The sequence below is a fragment of the Fundulus heteroclitus genome, chromosome 2 (assembly GCF_011125445.2).
Source record: "Fundulus heteroclitus isolate FHET01 chromosome 2, MU-UCD_Fhet_4.1, whole genome shotgun sequence".
NCBI classification, from domain to species: domain Eukaryota; kingdom Metazoa; phylum Chordata; class Actinopteri; order Cyprinodontiformes; family Fundulidae; genus Fundulus; species Fundulus heteroclitus.
This window is the reverse complement of record NC_046362.1, coordinates 9157039-9184332: the sequence shown is the minus strand read 5'-3', so window position 1 is coordinate 9184332 and position 27294 is coordinate 9157039. Positions and strand designations below refer to the sequence as shown.

The window sequence follows — 27294 nt, the reverse complement described above, 5'->3', positions numbered from 1 at the left end:
TCTTATTTCTCAATCTCTCATCAGAGCATTTTGCTTAGAAAGTGTCTTCCTGGATTGGTCTCACGTGTCGTTTCCTTGATCACGCCTTTTATATCTAGAGGTTAGCGTCTAGCTTTGTATGTGATGCAAGGAGCATTTATTCTGATACAGTCAGTTTTCTGTTTTTAATTCACTTTTTTATGCTTTAGAAGCAACTTGAAAAGAACAAACTGCATCTATATGCTGCCTTTTAAATATTTTAGACCTGTCAAAGTGCTTGTGAATGACGAAACAATTCCCTTCACATTAGATTAGAGGTGCACCAAAAATCAAAAGCTTTGTTCAGAGAGGAGAAGTGTTTTGAGCTTGGAAATGCGCCAACACACTTCTACCGTATCTGGCAAAAGATTTCAAAATTTGAGCATTTTGTCAGGTTACGGCTGCGGACTTCAGTATAGTTGTGAACCGGATGGAAGAGGTTACAAAGTTTCAATTTCATTTGCAAGTAAACGTTTAGAAATGGTGGCATGTATTTGTATTCAGCCGCTCTGAGTCAATGATTAGCTTCGGCTGAAATTACAGCTGCATGTCTTTTAGGGTTTGCCTCCACCAGCTCAGCACATCTAAAGACTGAACATTTTGCTCACCTATATTCACAAAATATCTCAAGCTCAGTCAGCGTGGGCAGAGAGAATCTGAGAACATTAATTTTTAAGATTCGCTCCCCACAGTGCTTCCCGCTGAAAGTTAGAACCCCCACCACTCTCTCCTGTTTCTGCCTCCAGCAGGTTTTCTCCCAGGATTTCCCTAAATTCAGCTCCACTGAACTCCATGCCTGCTGTGCTCAACCCCCCCAGTCACTGCTGAAAGGTTTCCCCGCAGCAACATTTTACCACCGCCATGTTTCACTGTGAGGATGGTGCGTTCAGGGTGATGTGGAGAGTTCATTCTTTACTGCCACAGTGTTTCACATGAAAACCGGAAAGTCTAATTTTGGTCCAATCTGACCACCTGCTTTACTAATCAGGTGACTTCTGAAGGCTGCTGGTTGCATTTGTAAGCTTCACACTGTGGTAGATGTCTCAGCATCATTGGGTTAGCAGAGCTGAACACAAACAAGGTTTGTCGCCACGACCCATAAACCTGCCAAAACCTTCAGGTCCAGCACGGTCTCTCCGATGTCTTTATACCCTTTATCCCTCTTCACATTTATCCACTACTTTGTGTTAATCCTTCTCATTATTTCCCAATAAAACACATTTAATTCTGTAGAGAGGTTAAAGGGGTCTGAATACTTTTGCACAGCACTGTGTATCTTTAGCTTGAAGGGAACTATGGTGCTATAAAAGGGTTTCAGATATATTTATTTTCAGACCTTTAATATCTGTCCTTCAGGATCTGGGAAAATGATCTACTTTCTACGATTCAAATAAAAAATAAATCCATTGAAATTTTATTTCATTAGGTTTGGTTATTTAACAAAAACAAGTCAAAGTCAAATTATGTACTTTTTTCAACGACCAACTTTGTTGTTTTTTAACACTTTTTAAATAAGCCCATCAATGTTTTATTGGGTATAACTGGAGGGTTTGTGAAACCTTCAAAAAGTGGAGGATTTTACACAGAGCGGATTCATTGTTGTGTAGAGTTGGTGCCTAAAGACAGTGAGATACACGGTAAAATAAAAAGACTTGTTAGTGCCACACATGAAAGCGTCCATCTCCCGACTCCGCCACATTTTCTAAACTTCCTGGAGCTAATCGGTGAAAACAATTGAATCATTTATTTTCTGTTTGTTAAATAAATGCATTATTATGGATTTATGTTTATGCTGCATTAAGGCTCCTTAATGTGGAGTTAATATTCGATTTGCTGATACATCAGATGTGATCAAGCGCTGAAAACCACAGATGTGCTGCTCAGCGTCTGATCTGACAAATCTTTCACGGAAACTTTAATTTGCTTATCTGATTAACCTGCTCTTCACATTCTGACCTGATCTCTCCTTTTTAAATCTACTCCAAACACGGCCCCGTTTGTTTTTTGTTTTTCTGGGGTTCGTTCTTTTAACACCTGCCCTCCTGACACGTTTCTGACTTTCTGGGTTGTGTTTAAGTTGCTCCTCACCCTCCTCTTTGTTTTGTCTAATTCTGCTCTCCTAATACTCTCTTTCCTTTGAGCCCAAAGCCAGGAAATATTTTGCTTCCCTATCCTGTCAAAAGCTCGGCCTCATTCTGTCTCGTTTGAAACGTTTCAGTTTTTTCCTCTTCAACCACCTTCAGCTGTTGCCGTCTGTTCTTTCCTCCTGGATTTTCAGTATTTAAGTTTTTTTTCCCACTTCATAACTAGTCGCACGAAAATCAAGTGTGTCTTTGTTCTGCTTTTCATATCAGGCCGTCTATTGGGACATGCTGTATACAGTGAAGTGGACTTAACACAAGTTACTAAAAGTTTAATGAAATGCTAATTCTGGCCAGAGGATGACAGACTGGTCTATGATTAGACTGATTGAACCTCAGAGTTGAACTCTCAGTCTTCAGTGCCCTAGTTGGATCATATTCTACTAAGCAACATTTATGAAGACCTAAAACCGTGTGATAATTTAATGTAAACTAACACTTCTGGACACCTTTCACTGAACACATTCATGTTATTTCCTATACCGCTGCCTTTTATAAGTGCCTGTTTACATTACGGACGTCCTGATCAGGCTTTTGCTTTTGTTCCTAATTCCAATCAGGTTGATTTAAGAGCAGGCATTTTCACAGGCTTACTCCCAGTCGGTTAATTCCTGAAATTTAATGCCATAGATATGCTTGAAAACTATAACTTAAAAGGAAAATAAATAAGTTTCCTGAGTATCCATCAGTATTACTGAGGAAGTAGTAGTAGGGTATTACCAAGTATTACTGAGGAATACTTAGTAATACCCTACTGAGTAATGCCCTAATACCCTCAGTATTACTGAGGAATACTGATCTCTATCCATGTTTCAGAGCAGAGAACGGTTAATTTAGTGACGGGTCACAACATTTTGGTTGGACAGCGAGGGGTTAACTCAGAAGGGAGTTTTTTTTTTTTTTTTCCTGATCATGTTTTATTGGTGAACAGTGGGCGTGCTCTTCAGGGCTGGCCGACACACTTTACCTGAGACAGGTAAGAACAGTTAAAGAGGGAGAGACTAAGAAGAAGAAGGAGAAACGCAAAGAAGACCTGCAGGGAAAAAAGTGTTTTGTTCCTCGGAGCCGGACCTTGTTTGACGTAGAATGTGATTTTTCTGCTTCCTTGTTTTGCCGAGTTTTCAGATGGGCAGCTGTGTGAGCCAGTACAGTGGGTAAGAGCTGACTCCCTTATCTTTTTACACACCCTTTAAAACCTCTGAACAACTTGGCCAACTTGTTGACCTAACTGGGAGGAAGGAGGGCTTCGTCCTTTATTTGTTTTAAGCCTCTGTCTTCTGGACATTTGCAGCAGAGTTCTGAGAAGGCGAGAAATGCACCAAGGCTGCTTTGTGCCGTCTGAACAAGTCAGGTCCTGACGTTGAAGTGCGTTTCAGTCAAGAAGGTATTCATTGTGTCTAGGGCCTGTGGAGATGTGAATCCACTCTAGATGTCTTCTTTGAACAGTATGCTTCTATTGAAATGGTCTTTAGGCATTTAGTGATCATTCAGGCAGTTTTATGGCTTTTTGTAAATCATTGATATTTCAGCCCGCTGCAGAATCAGGTTCTCTTGTTTGCTTGAATAAAGAACAGGGAAGAATCTTAGAGGAAATGAAATGTATTGAGCTAAAGTCAATGAAACACCCTCTGCAGTCTTTTTTAGTGTTTTCATTCTGCTTTCTTCAACAATCATGTTTACTCATTCGGCCGTCCTTGTGAGAAGTGCCTTGTCGTGCTGGAAAGTTCAAAAGTGTCGCTCTGTGACGCAAAGATTGTTTCTTGGCCTGCGGGAACACATCTGAGGCATGTCAGATGAGAGGTTTTTCTCAGACTCAGTGTCTGCTGAGGAGAAAGGCAGACGGTGAGCTGATGAAGCATGTCTTCTCTTTTCCTTTACTTTACATGGCCTGAACTAATCCTTCTGAGCTGTGTTTTTTTTTTTTTTCTTGATGTGTACTTTTAGTCACTTTTGCTAGACTTCCCATCATTAGTCACGTTAGTAACATCCTGAATCAGATATGCTGTATTACAGGAAATGACACATGATTCAGGTTATTTTTGTTAATGTGCCTTTCCTGTGACCAGTAGCTGTGAAACAAACAGAACTTTTGTGACCTTTTTGGCCACTTTTTATTTATTTTTTTCCTTATTTTGCTTTACTCTAAAATGACAAACCAGACTCAGGAAAGCTGGTAGAGTCTAACACCGAGCAGTCACAATAGCAGGGCTAATGTCTGTACTGTAGTTACGGTTAAAGTCTACAGAACGTCAGCCACCTCCCAAAACGACATAATATATGTGTCAGCTCATGAGAACAGACCAAGCTAAGGAGTCGTCCCATTAGGTCCGTAAGTTAGATTCACGCTGGAGGATAAAGCTGGACAAATGATACACCTATGTTGTTTAAGCTCCTGTTAAGTTTCTGCTGACTATAAAGTCTTGAACACAGCTGCACCATAGAAGAAGACCTGATTCAGCCAGTCAGGCAAATAAAACCTGGACTTACAGTTCTTCTACTGGTTCCGTCCATCGTCTGTCTTATTTTTGCTCTGTACCATGTTTACTTTGTAGGGCCATAACTAGAGCTGCATGATAGATGGAAAGGATGAAAGTGAGATATTGTGAAATATTAAGATGAAGACATCTAGTGCTGTTAATCCACGTTTTCCACATTCTTGTCTTTTCTCCCCATCAACACAATAAGCCCAATTCTCTCGACTCCTAGTATCTCGTTCCCTGGGTTTACAGCTGATCGGATTTGTGCATTATTGACATCAAAAGTCCATCAGATTGGACAGATATGTAATTGGCAAGCAGTTTGAATGCCATGAGATGTGACGATACATTCTCTTAGCAATATTTTAACAAAAAGCTGGAGAATACTACAAATCTTTTTTTTCTTTTTTTTCCAGAAATGGAGTAAAAGGTTTTAACAAACCACAAACTATGTTTCAAAGACATTTAGAATCAGTGCTGATCAAACCGATCCTCCTTTGACTTGTTCAAATATTCTAGTTTTTAGGTTTATCTCATCTCCTTTTTTTATGTTTTCACAAATAAAATTAAGATTTCTTGAATAGTGACCTATTTTCCCTCAACTTGTTAAAACACATTTCTGAAGCTTTCATCAGTGCTAAGATGGATGTAGTCGGGTGAAACACTGATTTAAGGCCTTGATTATAACAGCAGCAGATACCGTAGCTCTCTGATTTCACCTCGCCTCTCTTCTGTTTTTCTAAAGAACAGCAAAGAGCAGCTTTTTGCTTTCTGTTTTTTCAAATGATCTGAATTCAGAATCCTTGTCTAAAGTAGAATAACTATTAAAGGAATAAAAAAACTCTAATCTAATAGGATGCATGCAATTAATGATGCGAAGTTGACACATTGCAACATAAATAGCAGTCCTTCCTTCTCTGTCATGTGCAGCCAGGTACCAGCCAGCCATGCCAGGGACCGGGACCTGCCCAGGGTCATCCCTCTGCCTGCCAGAGTGAATCTGGGGCTGGTGTTCGGGGACGCCCGTGAGGGCCTCGCCAACCAGGCCGACCCCCCAGTCGGCGGCGGAGAGGGCAGCGCCAGCCTCGGAGAGCCGGAGGAGGATGGAAACCACTCTCATCCATCCCACTCTCCTGCCTCCAGCCGGTGCAGCGCCACCTACAGCAACCTGGGTGAGAATGGCTCATGAGAACCAAACATGCTGTTAGTTTTATCATGTTAAAACCCCAATGCTGAATGTTTTGTTTTTAGGACTTTAATGTAATAAATAGACCATCACACACTTAATGTAAAACTTAAAACTGTGAAGTTGAAGAAAATGGATGCGAGGTTTACAAACTAGTTTGAACTTCAACATCTGGACAGTGTGACACGCTTTTTTTATAAAATAAAATAAAAAAATGAGATATATATTTTTTGCATTAACCACAAACAACCATTTGCCTTCAAAACATTTTGCCGCGGCATTGAAAATGGTTTTGAGTATTGTTCTTAGTGTTGAAATGGTATAAAAAATTTTGGTAACGTGACAACTCTGTCCCTTGGTCTTCATGATGCTGTTTGTTCCCTGGTGTTCTGTCTTTGGCAGAACATCTGGATTTATGCTGGGATTAAATTACAGACAGGTTGGTCATTGGTTCTCCTACGTGTCTGAGCCCTGCCCGCTCTAGAGGCTCGTTGACGGTTAGTTGGTCAGTGCGGGTTCTCTGGCGTGACGGGGAAACATTGTCAGATCCTGGAGCTTTCATGATCATCTGATGCTGAGAGAGGTTTTTTTTTTTTTCTTGGTGTGAGGTTGGTGCATGAGGAGCTTTTCTGTCAGAGGGAGGTGTGAACGGCTGCTTTTCCAACCTGCTGTTGGAAGCTGCTGAGGTCGTCTGCCAGAAGAGGATTCTGCCCTTCTGTAGGTTTTTAAGGGTTATTGGAGTAAAACGGATTAAATGAAATAGGCACTTTTATTTGTTCAGTTTTAAAAATCATGCATTCACTATTTTTCTTCCTGCGCGTCTTTATGTAGTCTGACATAAAATCTCAACAACAATCCATCATCCTTTTCTTTGCCTAGACCACACCAACGAGTAGGTGAACATTATCACTGGAACTCTGGTCAAGTTTGGGTATTTCTTCTTTTACTTTTCTCCTGTGTCAGCACGCTTCCTCATGTGACAGAGCTGGAATGTATTCGCTCCCAAAACAACTGGAGCTCAAAAATCTCAGCTCCAGTTGTCACCCACCGTCTGCCACCCAGAATAACTTGATATCTGTCAGCCTGAGGTGGGAAATCTTTTCCCATGAAGCTGGGAGCTCCAGTTTGTAAAAAGCTGTTTCTGACATAGAGCGATAATTGAGACTCGAGTCTCTCCTTCAGTTGTATTTTACGGTAATGAGCATGCTGAAGGGAGGGATTGCTGCAAAGCCATGGACAATGCAGAAGACTGTCCCCTGTGGCTCTACGCTGTTTCATGAGGAGTGAATGCTGCTTGTCAAGACTTGATGCAATCTACTGGGTTTCCTTAGATAGGAAACTTTTTGACCAATCTGTATGATTTGATTGAAATTGACTTTGGAAAGTGCCTTGAGATGACATGTATCATGAATTGGCGCTATATAAATAAAATTTTGAATTAAAGTGTTTTTAGTTCAGAGCATGGCAAAGGTTTTTGCCTTCCTAAAGTAAGAAACAGGCATGCATCAGCTCTAAACAGGCTGATGCATGATGTACTGTACGACTGCGTGTATTATTGATGTGCTCAAGGATGATCTGACAGTAATTATATGTTTTCTTTGTGCTGTGATCTCCATAGTCTGGTCGAGTACAGCGATATTAAAGCCCAGGGTTAGAGAAACAGATGTGCTGAAAAGCCATCAGGTGGCTGGCTTGAAAGGGAAAGAAATCAGGAAATAACTGAGAGGCTCATTAAGCTGTTGACCTGCTTTATATACACTTAAACTAGCGCTGATTATGGAGCTTCCCTTTTTAAGATCCTGTTTTAGAGCTTCTATGAGGGCATTGAACGTTTCATCTTCAGACAATTCAGTGTTTAAGCGTCTGACATGATGAGCCTGTTGGAGATTCTCATCATATGAGTAACAATACTAGTTTCATGGAGTCGTGGTATTTACGTAAAAATGTATGACATGATCCAAGCAACACTTAAAGTATTTCTGCTGCTGCTGAAACAATATACCGTATGGATTATTACAGCTGTAATGATGTTAGCTGACAGTTATTATTGAATAAAAACACGTTCACTGTAGCATTGTTGTTCAGGTCCTTATTGGACAGAATATTAAACTATTTCCTGTTCTGAGCTTTTTAAGTAACTATTACAATTTGATATTTGCTGGCTAATTATTGGGGTGTCTGAAATATTCAGTCTATGTCGTACATATAGTAGTTTGCCAACTGTAGCGGTACCAGGGACTCCATCTGCTTATTTAAAAAAAAAAAAAAACCTTCTTGTCCTTTTTCTGTGTTATCGGCGACTTGAGGGAGCCATGATTCCCTTTTCCACTTCTGTCGTCAGCCTCACAGACAGCTGCTGCTGCCTCATCATGGTCTCATCATGGCTGCACACCCCGCTATGGAGCTTCATAGCTCCTGCAGACGGAGCAAAGAAATCTCCACTCCATTTACACTTTGCAAAGGATCAAATGCAGTGCAGAACACAGCAAGTTGTGCACCGGACCCCTATAGACCATGTAAAATGGAGCGGGACGGAAAAAACGAAAGGGGAGCAGAGATGGAGCGGCTGTGAGAAACAAGCACTGGCCACTGATGCAGCAAAGTGCACAAAACTGAAGTTTTTTTTTTTATTGAAGGAGCAGGCAAGATATAAACACTAGTGGCGATCTGTGTAAAGGCCAGCAGTTTATCCTCCACTATAGTTTACTAAGGAGGTTAGTCTCACTGTGAGAACCCAGGGCTCAAAACTGACTTAATTAAGCAAAGGTTTTAAGGTATTGGAAATTTTAAAATATGGTTAACAAAGAGCCAATGGAAAAGAAATATAATGCTAAAATGTCCTTGAATTCAGATTTGGTGTATCCTGCATAAACTCAAATTCTAAATCCTAAAATAAAAATATTGAAATCATTGTTATATTATTGTTTTTAACTTTGCTGAAATGATCAGATTTTTTTGTTAGAGAGCTTCAACGATAACTCTGAGCCAATTTGTTGAAGCAACAATATGGTTTGTCAACATATTCATTTTAAAAGTGCTCAGACATTATCAACCAGCTCTCCTCGCCAGCTTTCAGCTTACCAGGCGGTCAATGCTCACGGTGCCAAGAGAGAACGTCCGTCTCCCGGCTCATTGCTTTAAAACTCCCGTTTGCTTTCCGCAATTAGTTGAAAGCAGAAATAATTCAGTCAAAAATCTAATGTCAATGTTTAGTTCATTAATATCTACAAAGAAATGTATTTAAAACTTGCTAAGAAAGTTTTAGGGTAAGTGTTTAAGTTGTTTTGTAGGTTTTACTAATAAATTACATAAGGAGTAGTATTTGTCATCAATGCATTTTATTTAGTTATAGTTCTATATCAACATACAATTCCTTTTAACATTTGGCTGATTAATAAATAAGAATAACATGAAAAGCTGATAAAGAAAACAACATTATTATAAAGGAGCAATAAGCAAAATTTCATTATTTTAGATAGAACTAGAAAATAGTTTTGTGAAGAGCTAAAGGTATCTTTTTAGATGGACTATGGTCAAACGTCACACTATCTCTGTGTTGTTCTCCAATCTCTTGTTTACGTAGTAAGTTCATCACATAAGGCAGGAGGCAGCTGATCAGGGGCGACGCTGTTCTGCTGTGTTTTTATCCTATTGCAAATAGGCTCATACGAGCCGATGGGGGAAATGGGTGCCGAGTGCTGGAGCGGGATAAATACGGGTGTGGCCTGATACACATCTTGTTTTGGTCTACAGGGTTAAAAATGGCTTATTGCTCCTTTTAAAGTTATGATGGTGAGCCATCATGAAGATGTAAATGGGAAAATAAAAACCGTGTAGAGATATTTACTGTGGAGACAACGAGATTAACTTTCGGGCTCCATTTATTTGGCTTTAAGGCTGCTTCATGCTGTCTCTGTTGCTAGGCAACAGAAGTCGAGGCAAGGACGGGAACAGCCGGTGAAGACTAAACCGTCCCAATTCACAAGCCAATCTCTTCAGGTCTTCTTGGCCAACAAAGGACCAGGCCCATGGAGATAGGGTCCTTTGAAAGATGTAGCCCCTCAATTGAGACACATCAGTACTAACAGTCTGTCCTCCGTTCACGTGTCTTTGTTATAGCCTGTGCCATCACCATTATGTTCAGCAAACACCAGAGGGAAGAAGTTCGAAAAAAAGTCTAATTTCTCCTCAGTCGGGAAGAGAAAAGCCATGAGCCGAGGTAGTTCAGAATGCATGCAGTGCCACTGTACTGACAAATCAGGTACATATTCGCAGAAGAAGGAAGGAGATTGATGTCAGGTTGTGAAGATGAACACTGTCATTGTCACCGTTTTCATCAGCATCTCCATCCACAGTGACATCCATCACGGCTGGAGGGTCACCAGAGTTAAACTTCGGCTCAGACACATTAAGAGGTTACAATTTCCCACAGAAAACATTCACTGTCTTTCAGAGAAACTGTGCAACATGTTATGGATTGATCCAAACAACAATGTTCTCTCTGTGGCTAGAGAGCACAAATCACTCATATCAGATGATCACATATCAGGTTGAAAAACAAATAAATGAACATGAAGATGTCATGTTGCCCTAAACCAAAGAGCAAATTTCTTGAAAGGAGTATTTTAACAAGGAATTCCTGTTCCCGGTGCCAGAAGGCGGTCAGCTCCATGCAACACGGTTGTTAAGGTATTCCCTGCAATGTAGCAATATAACTAAATATAAGGGATTCACAGGAAAGCTAACTCTTCTCTCACTTGGTAAAGACAAACACTGCAGCAGTATTGAACAGCCTATTAGTCCTTTTTTCCTCTTTCTGCAGATTAACAACAGACCTGCTATTGTTTTGTCTTCACGGTGGGTCTTTGAATAGAACGTGGTCTGTTCCCAGAGCAGCTATGGAAATAAAAGCAGTTATGAGGATTTTGAGCTTTATTCGCTTCTCATTTTAACTTATCTGCATATTTGCTTGTTACACAAAATCCAACCGTGGACAGTATGTTTAAGCTCAAAAGAGCAGGCTATTACATCAAGTGGTGGTGGTAGAGGTGGGCACAGCGCTGCTGTCCACTTGAAATATGAGGCTCTGATGCGAGTGGAAAAGTATCGGCCTGTGATCAAGTGGTGTGATGCTGGACGAGAAATAGAAACAACGCGATGGACAGAAAGGAGAGTGTGGGTATAGTGGAGTAGCTGCTGCATCAGCGAGGTGCTTCACTTTGCAAATGACGCCGCGTGGGTCTTTCTCTTTCTGTTAAGTGACTCATCAGAGACTAAATATCTTTGTTGTTCGGTGCTACTTCCTAATTAAGGTTGTTGGGTTTGTTTTTTTTTGTTGTTGACTACTTTAAACGTGTGCGAGCAGCCTTTGTGCTCGTGAGGCTCAGAGTGTGCAATTGTGTCTGTAGATGTGTTGGGATTGTGTTAAAGGCTCCCCGGATGTGCTATGATGAGCTGCCTACAGCCTATTTTTACTTCACTACGTGCTGCTAATGAGAGAAGAGACACGGGTGTTTGTGCCGGAGAGTGTCGGTCTAATCACAAACTTTTCCAGAGTGGCAACGTCGCTGCTTGGCGGCGAGGAGACGAGCGCAGCCTCCGCTTTGAGATGCACAGCTAGTCAACATTTGATTTGATGAACTGACTTGCTCTCCCTCTTGCCTTTTTTTCTACTCTCTCTATCCGTGCGCGCGCGCGCACACACGAGCGTCTCGCTCTCTCGCCTGAGTGCACGAACTTGTGGTTTAATCAGAGCATCAGGCAGGAGGAGGCAGAGCGCTCGCCGCCTCACTCAGCGCTGGTGGGAGCGTTGCCTGGTTGCACCAGCAACTCCTCGCAGACTCAGAGATGGAAGCAGAGAAGAGGGTTTCAGTCCGCCTCCCTGCTCAGCTGGTGTTAGCTGAAAACTCTTAAAGCTTTAGTGGAACTGAGGTAGGCTCCTTTTTCTTGTTCTCTCCTCCTGGTATTCATCCCTGGTTCTTATAAATCTTGTCAGTCTTGCCACCAGGACCCACCCACCCACCTCCCTGCTCCTGGTTTCTTCCTCTCCTGATTGTCTTCCATCGTGGCAGGGTTATGTAGTTTCACATCTGCTGAATGTTGATCACGTTGTTCCATCAACAAGTCCCGCGTCTCCTTGTCTCAATCCGTTGCTGGAAGACAACGTATAAGAAGGAGGAAATGTTTAAACGTTTCATACGTGAGAAATCTGAAGTCTGTAAGGATGGAAGTAAGAAAATGCAAAACACTGAAAAATGTTTTTCAACCGCTTGCTTCAACAACTTTGAATTATTCTGCAGGTTAGATGCTTGTTAGAAATTTGTTTTAATACCTGTGATAAAACTGTAGCAGAAATCATTAAAACCAGGACAAAAAAGACCCATAACCTTTTTTTCTTTCCTCTCTGACAGTACATCAGATTTAACATCTTCTGTTTTAGGTCAGTAAAGAGTCCCAAAATTAGCTCTGTTTGCTAAATGCCAGAAAAAAGAGAGGGAATTTATTCTTATCACGTTTTTTTTTTTAAAGAAGTTTAAACACATTTGTCAAACATTTTGGGTATGCTCAGGATCATGGTCCATTTGGAGAACCTATTTACATCCTGGATTTAGCTTCATGGCTGATGTCTTGACTTGTTGCTTCAGTATTTGCCCTTAAATCTCTTTCCTCGTGATGTCATCTTTTCTTGGGAAGCGCAGTAGTTTCTCCTGCAGAAAAAAAACACCCGCAGAGCATGACGCTGCAGATCCCTAGACCCCACAGATCAGATGGTGCTGGCAAGCTTCTCCTGTTTTCCTCCAAATGTAACTGTGGTCCTTTGGCTCAAATATCCATTTCTTCAGATCATGTCTCCAAAGATGAAAGGCTTTTCCCTGAGTCTGTTTGCAAAATGGTAAAAATGCTTTATTACATTGCTTTTGGAGTAATGGCTTCTTCCTGGCTGAGTGACCATTCAGCCATTGTTGGTATAGAGCGGTTTCACTGTGGAGAACACTTACTAGCTTGAAATGTTGCATACAATCATAAAATTACCATTGTTTGCAAATAATCCACGAAGGAAAAAGAAATGCAGTGTTTTGGAAAAAGAAATCTAACTTTTAAACCATTTTAACTTTAACACCACTCTTTTCTATCCCCACCACACACACACACACACACACACACTGCTTATATACTTGTGAATAATTAGGTTAAAACAGATGAACCTGGTGCTTCTGACTTCTTGAAATTATACCCAGTAATGAACTGGACAGTTCCTTTCCTGATATCTCTCCTGATTTCTTTAGATCTTTCCATGTCGTGACACAAAGGAGCGCTATGTTTGAGCAGTTGCCTTCACGTACATCCACAGATGTGCCACCATCCTCCATTTAACTCAAATGTTGTGAATTAACCTATCAAAAGCTTTTGATGACATGACAATGACAACGTGGATAAACCCAACTTGTTTAAAGTCATAGTAATCTTAGTGTATGTCAACATCTGAACTTGAAGACATTAATAAAGAAATCTCTCTCTTTACTGTCGGCATTGCTTTTTATACAGTGTACGTAAATAAATAGTTTCAATAGTATGTGATAAAGAAATCAAAATAAGGAAAGAAATAAAAAAGGATTATATTGTTTAAATAATTTGATGTAATCATTTTAACACTCTGTTATGTAATTCAGTTGAGTCACAACAGAAGATCCCAGTGGCCTGACGAGGGAGACGTCTGCTTTCTTGGACGGATTAGCGCAGATTGCTGGAGGAACATATTAAATCTTTGGCTCCTAGAGAGGATTACGGAGACTCGTTCACTCATTGCGTCCCGACTGCTCTGTTCAAAGACCTCGGCTGCGTCCTTAAGGCCATGGCAGCATGACTTCCACTTGAGGAGTTGCTCATCCTGTTTTACTAGAATCAGTAATCAGTAGCATTTTGTGATTTGTTAAAGCGGATGCCTGGACCACACGCCTGGCATGTGTAAATCTGCAAAGCAGTTGACTGGAAAGGACATCATCTTCTTACTCGGTGCAGTCTTGCCGTATTATCTTCCAGGAAAGCAGGGTGGTTCCTTGGGGAGTTAAAGCAGTCCTGATGGTTTGTCCGTGACCTCATCAACCTCGCCTTGTTTTACATTCCAGTCATTCAAAGGCTGCAACCTTTTATTTTTGCATTTAACACAACCTTGTCTCTTGAACAGGGATCCACAGGGGTAAATGAGTCAGAACATTGAGCCCCTTCGTCTTTGAATTTCATCTCGTTAAAATAAAGAAAACGCCAGCTTTGGGTAGACTTGATCTCCATAACCTGAAGTTTGCTTGAGACTGATTTGGGCTGCTGGATGCTTCCTGCTCAGTGCTTTGAATTCTTCTCAGAGCCACATGTTCCCTCGCATCCCCTTTTTCAGATTCTTGTCTTCATATGAGGAAATAAACATGCAGCCCCAGAAAACACAGAGAAACAATTGGCTCTAGGGAAGAAATATCGCTGAAGTCACCCTTTTTTCCGCTGTGATCTCTCTCAGATTCCTGTCTGACAAAACGCATATTCATATTCGCGTATTCATTTTTAAGCAGGACAGCCACCCTGAACAAACAGCCTGAGCTGCAAAACATGTCAGTAGATCAAAGTTTTAGGTCAAAGCATGTTAGTAGGTTGATACTCAGCTGGGGTGAGTTTACAAAGAAGGAACAGCAAACATTCTCGTCTCTTTAAAGTTGATAAAAACATGTAATAGACTATAGCTTCAGGAGAAGCATTGACTAATGGGTGCTGGATATGCACTCTACATAAACCAGCTGAGAAGCATGTATTATTATTCTTCCACTTCACAGAAATGCACTACTTTGTGCTGGTCTGTCCTGGGGGAGTCCAGCCAGTGTCTCTGCTCCAACACAGCTGGATTAATGGCTGAATCTCCTCTTCAATGGGCCATGAAGTTCTTTGTGGACCTGTTAGTGAACCGTTGACCATTCAGATGTGTAGAATTAGAACAATCTAAAACGTACAACACCCGACAGCACTGTGGGCCTAACGTAAATCTATGAAATGCATCAACCTTATAATTGTAATATGACGAATCATGTGGGAAATGTTTAAGTGGCATCGTGGTGATTGGTGTCCTGGTTTTACAGGGTACCTCCTTTATGAGTAGGACCTTTTCATGTTGTAAGTAACTCCTCATCTTTCTCTTCCTCCAGGTCAGTCAAGAGCCAACATGATCCCACTGAAACAGCCACGGAACCTCAAAGCCTCCAACGATACTTTGTCCTCTCTGGACCTAAACGGTTCCACGGACCAGCCAGCTCCTAAAGCCACACCACCGCCGCTGCCCAAGAAGGTTGTCCCTCGCTCCAGCACAGAACCCAGCCTCGGGGTCAAAGAGCCCACCCAGGGAGCCCTCAGGCCCCGCGCCGAGGCTAAGCCAGGGGGCACCAACCTGAGTGTGGCTAACCCCCTGTACGACTTGGACTCCACCTGGGAGACAGCGAGCCAGAGCTCCTCTCTCAGCTCCGAGCCACATCGAGCCCACGAACATGAGAGCGGTGACTCTTTGGAGAGGTCGTCTGCTACCGCAGCCACAAGCAAGGGTAGCCTGGCCACCAGCGTGTCCTCCCTCAACCCCCAGCCTGCCGCCGCCACACCCGCCACCACAACCTGTGGAAGGGACAAGAGGGTCTTCCCAAGCACGGAGTCCCTGGGTGGGAGGGGGAGGCCTGCAGGCCGAGGAAGCGGAGGCGGGGGGGCCTCCAAACCACAAAGAACTGCTCTTTACAGGGGCTTGGACAGCTGGGACGAGGTGGTGGGGAGGATCAGGGGGCTGCACACAGACACCCTACGGAAGCTGGCGTCAAAGTGTGAGGATCGCTTCATGGCTGGCCAGAAGGACCACCTGCGATTTGGCACTGACAGCTGGTCCCACTTCAGGTTGACCACCGGCAAACCGTGCTGCGAGGCAGGGGACGCCGTCTACTACACGGCTTCTTATGCCAAAGACCCTCTGGTCAACTACGCCATCAAGGTGAGCTTTTACTTTCTGCCTGGAGATCAGTCTTTACAGAATGGTTCAGACAGACTACCCTCTCAACACAAGGTTTGTTAGTAACCTGATTATTAATAGATTTATAAAGATAGTTCTAAGAAGTTTTGGACTTTTCATGAATGGCCTATATAACAGTTTGGCTCGTGTGCATAACCTTCAACCTTTCGTGTTTTTTCAGTTTCTCTCAAGCCACATTGTGCTCTTCCTCCTTCCTACTTCCCTTATGCCATGTCTTTCTTCCTTGTACCATTTTCCCCTCCTTGTGTTTCTTACCTACCTTACTTCTTATGTCCTACACTTTTCTCCTCCCTGTTTTTGCTTGTATCATTTCCTTATTTCGTTGATGTGTTCTTTCCTTTGTTTCTATTGTTCCTTCCTCACATACTGTCTCTCTTTTTTCTATCCCTCATTTCTTGTGTGATACCTCCACTCCTTTCCTGTGTCCTTTGTTTGTTCATTCCATTATGTCCTACTTCCCTTCTCTCCTTGAATCTTACCATCCTTTATGTCCTTTCTTCTGGTTTCTGTAGTTTCCTAGTTCCACTAGGAAGTGATGCCCACTAGCAAGTGGGCATCACTTCCTAGTGGAACTAGGAACAAAAGATGTCAAGAAACTTCATAGCAAACTTTAGTATTTTATATTTTAAAATAATGCAAAGAAGACTCTGGAAGTCTTGCATAAAAAAACATGTGGAAACCCGGACTGCACATCCACGTTGGCAGCATCATGCTAGAGAAATGTTTTTCTTCCGCAGTGACATGGAAACTGGTCTGAGTTGACGTAATAATAGACTAATATGGAAAATTCAGGTGGCAACCCTATTAGAAGCTTTAAAAGATTTAAAACTGGGATTGAAGGTCACCATCCAGTGAGGCAACAGCTATAAACACACAGGCAGAGTTACAGTGGAGTAGTTGGATCGGATGCCTTAAAACCCTTGTCCTCGTGTCCTGGAGTCCTTCGTCTGGCATACCTCCTCATTATGTAATCATGCATGTTACAGATGCCTGTTAATGACCTAAATATGGGATTCAGACATGTTGAAGTGGAAACACATCCACAAGGTGTCAAACACCAGCCTGAAGGACTGGAGTTTCAGTCCATGTTTTAGATTAAATCATCGTCATGGTTTAGAATGGCCTAGTCAAAGTCCAAACCTAAATCCAACAATGAATCTTTGGTGAGACTTGAACATTGCAGTTCGCAGATGCTCTCCATCCAGTTGGGGCTGTTTTTGGGATAACAACGTCCAAAACCAGTAATGGCACTCCCTAAAGAACCTGCAGCTGTAAATGCAGCTATAGAGGGTTGAATAAACTGTTGGTTCCGGGAAGCTGAAAAGAAATGCGATTTCTGTTTGTCAAACCAACCTTCACAATTATGTGCGGCTTGTTGGTCTGCTAAAGAAAATCCCAATAAAGTACAACCTTTAAGTTCAACGTAACACGACAAAATTGGAAAAATTGAAGGGGTGTGAATACTTTTGAACACCCTGTAAATAAATTATTTGAGCTTCCTAATATTAGTTTAATTACATCTAATAAATATAAACAATCCTGAATTACACACTATAATCCAGTTGAAGGCTTAATTCCTGAATGCTGCGTTTAGGGTGATCGAAGCAAAGCCCTTTTAAAAGACACTCCTTTAAAACAGCGTTTAGAAAGCTTGTTTTCTTTGACAGTTCTTAAGACAGATCTTAAGGAAACCTCAGTGTCCGCCGGTCGTCTTGTTAGTTTGGTCTTAGCTCCTCCCACTTCCTCTGCAAAGGTGGAGGAAGGTGTTTACCTAAAAGTGTTGCCACTTATACTTTGAGCCCTGAGGATATGTTCTTGTGCAATAAAACGTGTGTGTGCAGACTGAAAGGTGGGCGTGGCTGTCAGAGTTAAAGTAGAGACTGCGCTATTCACTGAACGTGGAGCTTTCTGCGCTTCCCTGGACATCAAAGCTTTGCCTTTCCAGACTAAAATCCAGTCTCAGTCTTTATGATGTTTTATAGAACAAGCCAACCAGAAACTGCGGCGCGCACACGAGCACCAACATGCCAATTTCCCGTTTCTAAAATCGTCTCCAGCTCCAGCGCGTCGTTGTAAAAACAGATTCAGCCACTCGGCGAGCAAAGTCTCAACTAACATGTTGGCCTGACCTCTAGGGGTTAGGAGTTGTAATGGGGAGAGGAATAGGTTGAAGTGATAGAATAATCTACAGGTTTAAAGCCTTCTTCTTCTTGGTTTTCAAAGATTCAGCTATAAAGGCTTTCCTCGTCTGTCAGATCATTCTTTATTATTAGCTCCTTTTTTTGAATAAATCAAAGCCCCCACAATCAGTGGGGAAGACTCAGACTCCAAAATGTTAGATGTTGCATCACTGAATTTCTTTCTGCTTCCATCACTTGCTGTAAAACCTGTTCTTTTGGACATGTATAGAATTTTTAGACCACTTTGAAATGCTTTTAAATGTTTAAGCACCATTGTGCCTCAGACATTTCCTTCAAGACTGATGAGGTGATATATACTAATGCACTTAGGTGCTTCAGTGATAGATGGTTGAGCATCGTCACATCACAGAAATATATCTAAAAAATATTCAAACTTCATTTGAATGCTTTCAGTGAAGTTACTTTGAGGTAATACACCGTAGCTCTAATCACAAAAGTATTCACACCCCAGGTACATTGGATGGGCAGAAACTGTGGTTAGGGCCACAGTCTCTACATTTAATTTAGGTGTGGACTTTGACTAGGCCACTGTAGCCCTGACTGCATGTTTATGGCTGTTGCCGTGCTGGAAGGTGAACCCCCGCCACAGTCTTTTAACACTTCTAACAGGTTTTCCTCCAGGACTGCCCTTTATTGACCTCCGTCCATATCACGTCATCTCTAAACATCCGCCATGCCATTGTTTGCTAAATGCCAAGTTTGCGGCGTGTACGACTAGTAGATTCTCCCACCTGAGCTGTGGATCTCATTGCCATGTTCTCCTCAACGTTCTCCTTGACTCTTCTGCTGTGTTCCTTGGTCTCCATGATGCTGTTTGGTCACTACTGCTCTCTAGCAAATCTCTTCACAGAACAGCTGGATTTATACTATTAAATTACATACAGGCAGACTCTTTAATAAGAAGGCAACATATCAGCACTGGATTTTATGTAGTGAAGTGGAATTTATAAATCTATACCACAAGTTTCAGATTTGTATTTCTAGAAACTTTTCATCTTCTTCCCATTTCACAATTAAGCCCATTAAAATCACAGTTAAATACTGAGGAGATTGCTGTTCAAAAGTAAAGTTGTAATGCAAAAAATATAAAGTTGATTTAAAAAAAAACAAAAAACTACAGTCGACTTAACATTAGTAACTCTACAGTTAGGAGTCAACTGTATAAAGCCATATTTAAAATGTTTCCACAGGCAGTTTTTTCTGCCTTTAGTTGCTTTAGGCTGGTGGTCTGAAACTTTTAATTCAATGAAATTTTCAATTTAATTTTATTTATATAGCGCCAATTCATGACATGTCATCTCAAGGCACTTTACAAAGTCAAATTCAATCAGATTTTACAGATTGGCCAAAAAATTTCCTATATAAAAGGAACCAGTTGATTTCATCAATTCTTGACAAGCAGCATTCACTCCTGGAGAAGCGTAGAGTCGTCTGCATTGTCCATGGCTTTGCAGCAATCCCTCATACTGAGCAAGCATTAAGCAACAGTGGAAAGAAAAACTCCCCATTAGCGGGAAGGAAAAACCTCCAGCAGAACCAGAACCAGGCTCAGTATGAACGGTCATCTGCCTCGACCGACTGGGGGTTAGAGAAGACAGAGCAGAGACACAACAAGAGAGACAAACAAGCACAGAAGCACACATTGATCCAGTAATTTTTAACTTTTAGATGCAGCTCTGCTTCAACACCGCTGACAGAGCTTGACTGCATGCTGGTGAAGGGTTTAGCCCTTTGATTCAGGTCTGTAGGGTAGGGGCCCATCTAAACGTTACTGGACAATGGCCCTCGAGGACTTGAGTTTGAGAGCGCTGCTCTAAGCTGGTGGAGCTCCTGAGACGTTGAGAGTGGCATGAAGAGTTTCTGGAGCTGTGCTTTTCAATTCTTCAGCTTCACACATCATGAACAGCAATATTTGGTTTAGCCTAAAACAAAAGGACAGAAAGGAGAGGTTCAGGAGGAAGCACCGATATTTAGGATCACTGGGTTCAGCTGTCACAGAGCAGTCTGCTATTATTAGACTATATTTGCTTGATGATTGTATGCACTTTTTATAAAACTATGAATTCATTTTTTCTTCACCTCACCTGCAGATCTGCCGGAGTCATGTGAAGGAGACCCAGCAGCAGTTCTTCCACAGCCTTGCTGTCAGACAGAGCCTCCCGCTGCACTTCAACATCCAGCAGGACTGTGGACACTTCCTGGCTGACGTCCCCACCCGACTGCTGCCTTGGGAAGAGGAAGAGGAAGAGGAGGGAGAAGGTGAAGAGGAGGAGAGGGAGGGAGATGAGAATGCCGAAGAGACAGAGAAAGGAATTCAGATGGACACAAACCGAGCAGAGTCTGAAGCTTCAAACAGCAGATCAGACGAGACCCCGGCAGCGGGGACCGTGACCACGGCGGGCCACCTCAGGAGCCGAGTGGTGGTCATCACACGGGAGGTGCCCTTCCAGACGGTGGCGGACTTCGTCAGAGAAGGCGTGGCCCGGCACGCTCACAGCCCCGAGCTGTACGAGCGTCAGGTGTGCCTGCTGCTGCTGCAGCTCTGCTCCGGCCTGGAGCACATGAAGCCCTACCATGTGACCCACTGCGACCTGCGGCTGGAGAACCTGCTCATGGTCCAGTGCCAGCCGGGCAACCCCTGGAACCTGGACGTACTCGAGCCCAACAACAACAGCAGCAGCAACGGCCCGGGGGCCTCGGCGGCCAGCAGCGCTGCCGGGGCCACCTGCCCCGCCCGCCTCATCATCAGCAACTTTTCTCAGGCCAAGCAGAAGAGCAGCCTCATGGCCGCCGACCCGGGCACGCTGCGCGACCAGTCCCGGCTGGCGCCGGAGATCATCACGGCCACGCAGTACCGCAAGTGTGACGAGTTCCAGACGGGGATTCTCATCTACGAGATGTTGCACAGACCCAACCCGTTCGAGGAGACGCCGGAGCTGAAGGAGCGAGAGTACACCTGGGCGGACCTGCCGCCCCTGCCCGTCAGGTCGCTCTACTCCCAGGGACTGCAGCAGCTGGCGAGGCTGCTGCTCACCGTCAACCCATCGGAGCGGATCCAGATGTCCGAGGCCCGGGCCTGTCTGCAGTGCCTCCTCTGGGGCCCCCGGGAGGACCTGTTTCAGGCCCTGGGCTGCAGCACCGTGGGCCCCATGTCAGGGGCCACTGCCAGCCAGCGAGAAGCCACCCTACAGAACTGGCTGGACCTGAAGCGGACTCTGATGATGATCAAGTTCGCGGAGCGTTCGATGGACTCGGCCTGCAGCGTGAGCCTGGAGGACTGGCTCTGCTGCCAGTACCTGGCGTTTGCCACCACGGACAGCCTAAGCCGTGTGGTCCACATCCTGCAGCAGCCGCCCCAGTCCCACCACCAGAACCCGAGCCAAACCCACCCGCCACCCACCCACCGCCTCGCTCAGTCGCAGCAACTCTGAGCTGCTTTGCCCAGCTGTTACTATGGCAACACCTTTCCCCCTCTGCGCTCCCTCCGCTAATGGTGAAGTGTGATGTAAGCTAACAGCGAGCCAAACGCTAAGCCGTCTGTCTTCCTCATCAGACCTCACAGCGACCAACAGAGTCTCATCAGGCGGACGGCGCTCCTGGGCGCCGCTGCTGAAACCCGTTTACTGCTCTGTTGCTGAGGTTCGCTGGAGGCCACCATCACAGGCCAGATTTTAGCCGCCGGGTTCCTTAATGTCCTGCAAAGTAGTCATCAGTCGCTCAGAGAAACACAACCATGACAATGCATGAAAAAAAAGGAACGAATGGGATAAATTGGAGAATTCTCTCCAAATTATATATAACATTTTAACATATTTTTAGCAGTTTGTGCTGCAGAGCTTTTTAGGGCTAAAGCAAAAAACTAAAAATTACTTGTAGCGAAAAATTCGATATCCAGATTTTTTTTTTTAAAGAATTTTATAAATATGAAGAAACCTGTTTTTGTTGAAAAATTTTAAACTGATGAAGAGTCAATGATGAGTTTCCACTGAAGCCAAAGATCAGCCACAAGCTGCCCACTAAAAGATTCAATGTTTTGCTAGAGATGCACCAATCAGGTCTTAGCAAAGCTTTCAACTGCCGAGTCCGACTTTAGCTGAATATGAGAAGAAAGTCTTTCTTTTAGCCTCCATAATTATTTATATCAGGAGAGACGGTGACATCACTCATTCTTAGAAAACAGGGTTTTATTAATTAAAAAGAAATAAAAATGATCACACGGTGGACATTTTAACTAGCTTCAGCAGCTGACGTTAATGTTTAGCAGGGTTAGCTCAGTTTGCAGTAGGGAAACCGTCTCCGTGTGAAGATTCTGGATGATGCCCACGCTCACCTTCATTCCCCGATTTCCAAAAGGCTGTCACATATCCAGCATGTCCCTTTGCAGAAGGGGGTTAAAGAAGGATGAGACCGAGCAGCTTTGCTGTCCCACGCTCAGCCTTCCTGTTACATGCTCTCTCTCACACAGCCTGGAAGGACCGCAGACATGTCTGAGGAGGCTGTAGGAAATAAGTAGCTTTTGTCCTCTGAATTCACCTCTGACACTGAAAATATCAGACTTTGAGTCGTCATTCAGTAACGTAGCGCTGTGTGGTGCGTTCACTTAGCAGATAAATATTAGCTTTCTGACTTACTGACTGGCTGGTCAACGGAGCTGTAAATCGCCTGATTTCTGGGAGCAGCTCTAGTTTTCACAGCATTTTTTTACATTTCATCCAAATGCAGAGCAATGCAGCACACAAGTAAAGCAGGTGGATCTGTTACAGACTGGCCCTAAAGCTTAAGTCACTCCACATCCTGTTTTTAAAAACTGAAAGCTGGTCTGAGGTTGAATTGTACGGCTTGGCCTACTTCCTGTTCCCCCTCCTTCAGGCTCTTTTGACGCTGACATGAAACGGGGACACGCCTGCTCCTGGCTGTAGGCCTGACCTCCCCTCCATGTCGGTGCAGCAGGTTGACTAAGTGACTCCTCTGTTAGTTTTGTGGCACATAAACTGATTTTATTTCAGTCCTGCAACATTGCAAGTAACAAAACGAAAAAAAAAAAAAGAAAAACGAGTGAATTTCAGAGTGAACATCTCCTTCCATGGAACACAGTGTCTCATGGACTGCAAAAAAAGTGACTCTTTGTTCGTTTGTCTTGTTTTTGTACAGTTCTGAGTTACGGATGATATTTGCACATGGTGTCAGAGCGGCGGCGTCTCTCTGTGGACGCCTGACGTCTCAGCGAGACCGAAGACTTGAGCAAAGATCTCAGTCTGTTTAATTGGACTTGGTCGCATCCTCCTACTGAAATGCTTTTTTTTTTTTTTTTTACGTTTAAACGGCCTTGAAAGATAGGATTGCAAAAACTCAACCACTGAGGTTTGTTCCCTCCCCGGTTGTAATCCATTCAGCTCTCAAGTAAATCCTGCCCGTCAGTCAGCTGGCTTATCCTGCTTCAATTAAACAAACCCGTTTCCTGTCACAGCCTTTTAGCGACGAGTCGCTGGCGTCGATGCAGCGACACGAGTCTCCCATCCCACATCCAGGATTTAATATGAACAAACTCAACGAGTAGCATCTTCAACTCAGATTAAACCCTTTCTTTCATAGGTTTACTTGACGTGCCGGGGTTTGTTTTGCAGCGTGCAAACTCGGCAGCAGAGGCGCCGACTTGGGATCACTGCTCGCAGGTGTACAGTAGAAACTCTATGGTCCAGAGAAAGAAAGAGACAAAGGAGGAGTGAGTTTGATGCTGCAGTAAAGGAGTGAGGAGTACGTGCGGGACATCACTGGTGGCTGGCCGCCTTTATGTAGTCAAAACGATCAATTTAACCCTCGTCTATTTTAACCCGCGCACTGTCTTGTTGAGTACAGAGCACCCGTATTTCTCTTTAGAGTCTAATAGTCATTTATTCATCGATGCTTTACTTGACTTTCTTCTCGCATGTTCTAGAGGAAGAATAAAGTGAGTAGTTATCACTGTCCTACGCGAACAAATGAGTAGAGAAGATCTCCGTTTTTTACCTGCGTTAACACACAGAAACAGTGTACAGCGTTGTCCTGTTTGCGTGGGTTTACCTGACGAGGAGAACAACCACTTTGGCTGAAGGACGTCTCTTGAAGCCGCTTTCAACAAGTTGGGATCGACGCATCAGATGTCTCCTTGTGGTCGTCCGTGCCGGTGAATGCCACTGAGTTTAATGGGAGAACAGGAGCTCTGTGAAGCGCTCTGTGATGACGTGCGGAGTGTCCTCATGCTGCATCGCCATACATCATTGAACAAGTTAGCCAACTGTAACAGAACAATAAATATATGTTTTTATATTTACACACTGTCTCTGCGTCTTTGTAACCTGAATGGGCGTGCTTTGGAAAAAAACACCCAAGTTTGTATTTCTATTCATTATTAGGTGTTAGTTGCCTGTTCCCTTGTCAGAATAGGCAGGTTTTCACTGTGGCCACCAGGGGGAGACCTTTACAAGGTAGAGGAAATCTAAGCTGCACCATCTTCCGAGGAGCCTCTTCATATCAGCTACCCCCCAATACAATACATTATAATCCGCTCAGCACCATTCTCAAAATGGGTTCTTAATGGGTCAGTGGAGAAAATTAAGAATGTTCCATGTTTCAAAGCTTGTCCTGTTCTCTCCTCAATTCATATCCTGTGAAATACACCACAATGTTTTGGTTGGGAGCTACATTTCAGCTCATTAGCTCATTATAGCACTGCTTCATAATAAACATCACGCTCTTTACAAGACAAACAGAGCTAATACAGATCTAAAAACGTAAAATCAGATTAAAAAAAATCCATCCACATACAGACATTCAGATTCAACTTCCTACATTTATTCCAATTAAATTCTATCAATCAATAGCAGTTTTTAATGCCAATTGGTTAAAAGCTATCCATCCAGGGAAGGCCAGCCAAGTCATTGATTTTTCTACAATCCCTCATATGGTGACGGTTCAAAGGAAACTCCAGCAGGACCCAGCTCCATGCCAGTGGTTATACCTGCACCGACCGGTGGGTCTGAGAAGACAGGACAGTTGCAGAAAATACGCTAAAGTACTCTCCTAGGAGTAGCCTACTTTCTGTTAAAGAGAACACAGTTCATGGCATGAGTAGCTCCACTAGTGACTTAGGAGTCAGGGTTAAACAGACGGGGCCAAGTTTTGTCATTTATGGAGAGAGAGAACATCAAGTGAATGACTGATGGTGCAGTCGATTCCCTCCCTCCAAGAAATGTGGCACCGATAAACACAGAAACAGTCGGCCACATGTCACTTCTGAGAAAAAGAAGAACAGTACATAAAAGCAGCAGTAGCTCCATTACTGGCTCTGTCCAGGAGAGAAACAAAATATATAAACGCTGACACTGTAATACAACCTGTCTAGGATGAAAAAAGAGACTAGTTAGTCTTATCAACAGGTTTTTTAGCGACATGGCCAAGTGTATCATCTGTGGAGAAAACTTAAAGTCATTGCCAAACAATAAGCTCAACCAATATCTGCCTCCAGGACTAAACAACTAAACATAATTAGAAAAAGAACTGATTGAACATAAAGTTAATGGCAGCAATAACCTGAGATGGTGCATAAATGGAGAGTAGTAGGAGAAAGTAGCAGAGTGAGGAAAACTGGTCAGTGTGTTCTCCAGAAACCTGAATTAAAAGTTCTGCCTCTCATTCTAATTTTAGAAACTTGGAACCACCAGCAAACCTGCAGGAGTGAAATACCCTGTAAGGAACACGTGAAATAATCAGACCCCTGATGTATGATAGAACTTCATTATTAGGCACTTTATAGATAAATATACTCTGGGTTTAACAGGGAGCAAAAGAAGAGACTAAAATTGGGGAAATGTGATCTCTTCATTTTCATAAGAACATTTGTCTTGTAAGGCTTTAGGTGAAGACTTTCTTCATATTTATAAAGAACCATTGGCACCCGTTCCTCCCTTGGCCCTGCTACAAATTTTTTATTTCTTAAAATATACAAGCATATCGCAATAAAACAATATCATTAGTAATTATTGAATTAAAAAAGGGCAACGTGAGGATTTCACATTTGATTATTTTAGCTTACAGCTACTGAAAACCCAATTTTATTACAGAAATGCTGTTTTGTCACAGTTGTCCAATCATTGCTTGAGTAGCTGGGTGTTCTCTGAGGGTTGTATCAAGAATATTAACAGCAAGTTGAGTGGAAGGAAAAAGCAGTAGAGAGAGATACAGAGGCAACATGGACAACTGCAGCCTAGGGAGGAACGTAAAGCAATTTCCACTCCACTGTTTGGAGGATTCAAGGCAAATATAGACAGCAGCCGGAGACAGAGCTTAGCACACACAGACTAGTCCAGGACAAGTATCGCAACCCTTGTGTAAAATCATTCCTGAACCACCAACATTGCCAGAAGAGTCTCAACCTTGGCCTAAGAGAAACAAGATTGTACCATTGCTCAGTGGTCCAAAGTCCTCCTTTCAGACCAAGCAAAAAATGGGAATTGATTTGAAAATGAAGGTCCCAGAGACTGGATGAGGACCAGGGAAGCACATGATCCAAGGAGGTAGAGCGTGAATATGACGCAGCCAGTGATGATCTGGGGATCCAGGTCTTCCCCTGGTGTCGGTCAGCTGCGTTTGAACAAGTCCAAAGTCAGCACAGCCATCTACCAGGACATTTACAAGCACTTGTTGACAAGCGTCATGGCAAACTCACCTGACCCAGCCTAATGGAGAAGCTATGGAGCATTGCCAGGAGGAAGATGAGCCTGAAGGAGGTTATCAAGGCTACTTGGCTTCAATAACACCACAACACAACCATCTGCTGAGGCTGATCTCCATCATGCCTCCCAGAACTGGTGTTTAGATGAGGTACAAGCCAAAATCATCAATTTGAGAAACGCGATATCACTTTTTGAATTGGTCTTCTAAGAGAAATCCACTTTTTAATGATAGTTTGATTTCTTCACGCAAACACAGCTTCAACAAAATGAACTCAAACAGACTTTATGGTTAAAGAGCATCAACGCAGTCATGAATGAGCTGAATGGCATGCTCCTAAATAATATGCGGATAATAAAGGCGGAGGAGGAGGTTAAAGCCCAGAGATATCCCTGAGCTGGGCTCTGGGTGAGAAGAGGGATGAAGATGGGATGTGGTTTTTTTTTTTCCGCCTTGTCCACCTCCGTCCCAGACACCTTATATAATTTCACAGTGAATCATCCATGACAGCTCAGAT

The 27294-nt window shown here is 43.2% G+C and overlaps 1 protein-coding gene across 3 annotated transcripts in view; it reads left to right on the top strand.

The window, feature by feature from the left end:
* The window catches only part of peak1 (pseudopodium-enriched atypical kinase 1), a 109701-nt gene extending 85321 nt beyond the window's left edge, over window positions 1–24380 (top strand). For all 3 annotated transcript variants that reach the window (XM_036147299.1, XM_036147298.1, XM_036147300.1), the window contains 3 exons: window positions 5567–5808; window positions 15008–15828; window positions 20159–24380. In XM_036147299.1, coding sequence (XP_036003192.1) covers window positions 5567–5808; window positions 15008–15828; window positions 20159–21499 — 2404 coding nt within the window. In that variant the 3' untranslated portion in view covers window positions 21500–24380. The remainder of the gene's footprint in view (window positions 1–5566; window positions 5809–15007; window positions 15829–20158) is intronic.
* Window positions 24381–27294: the final 2914 nt, after the last annotated feature.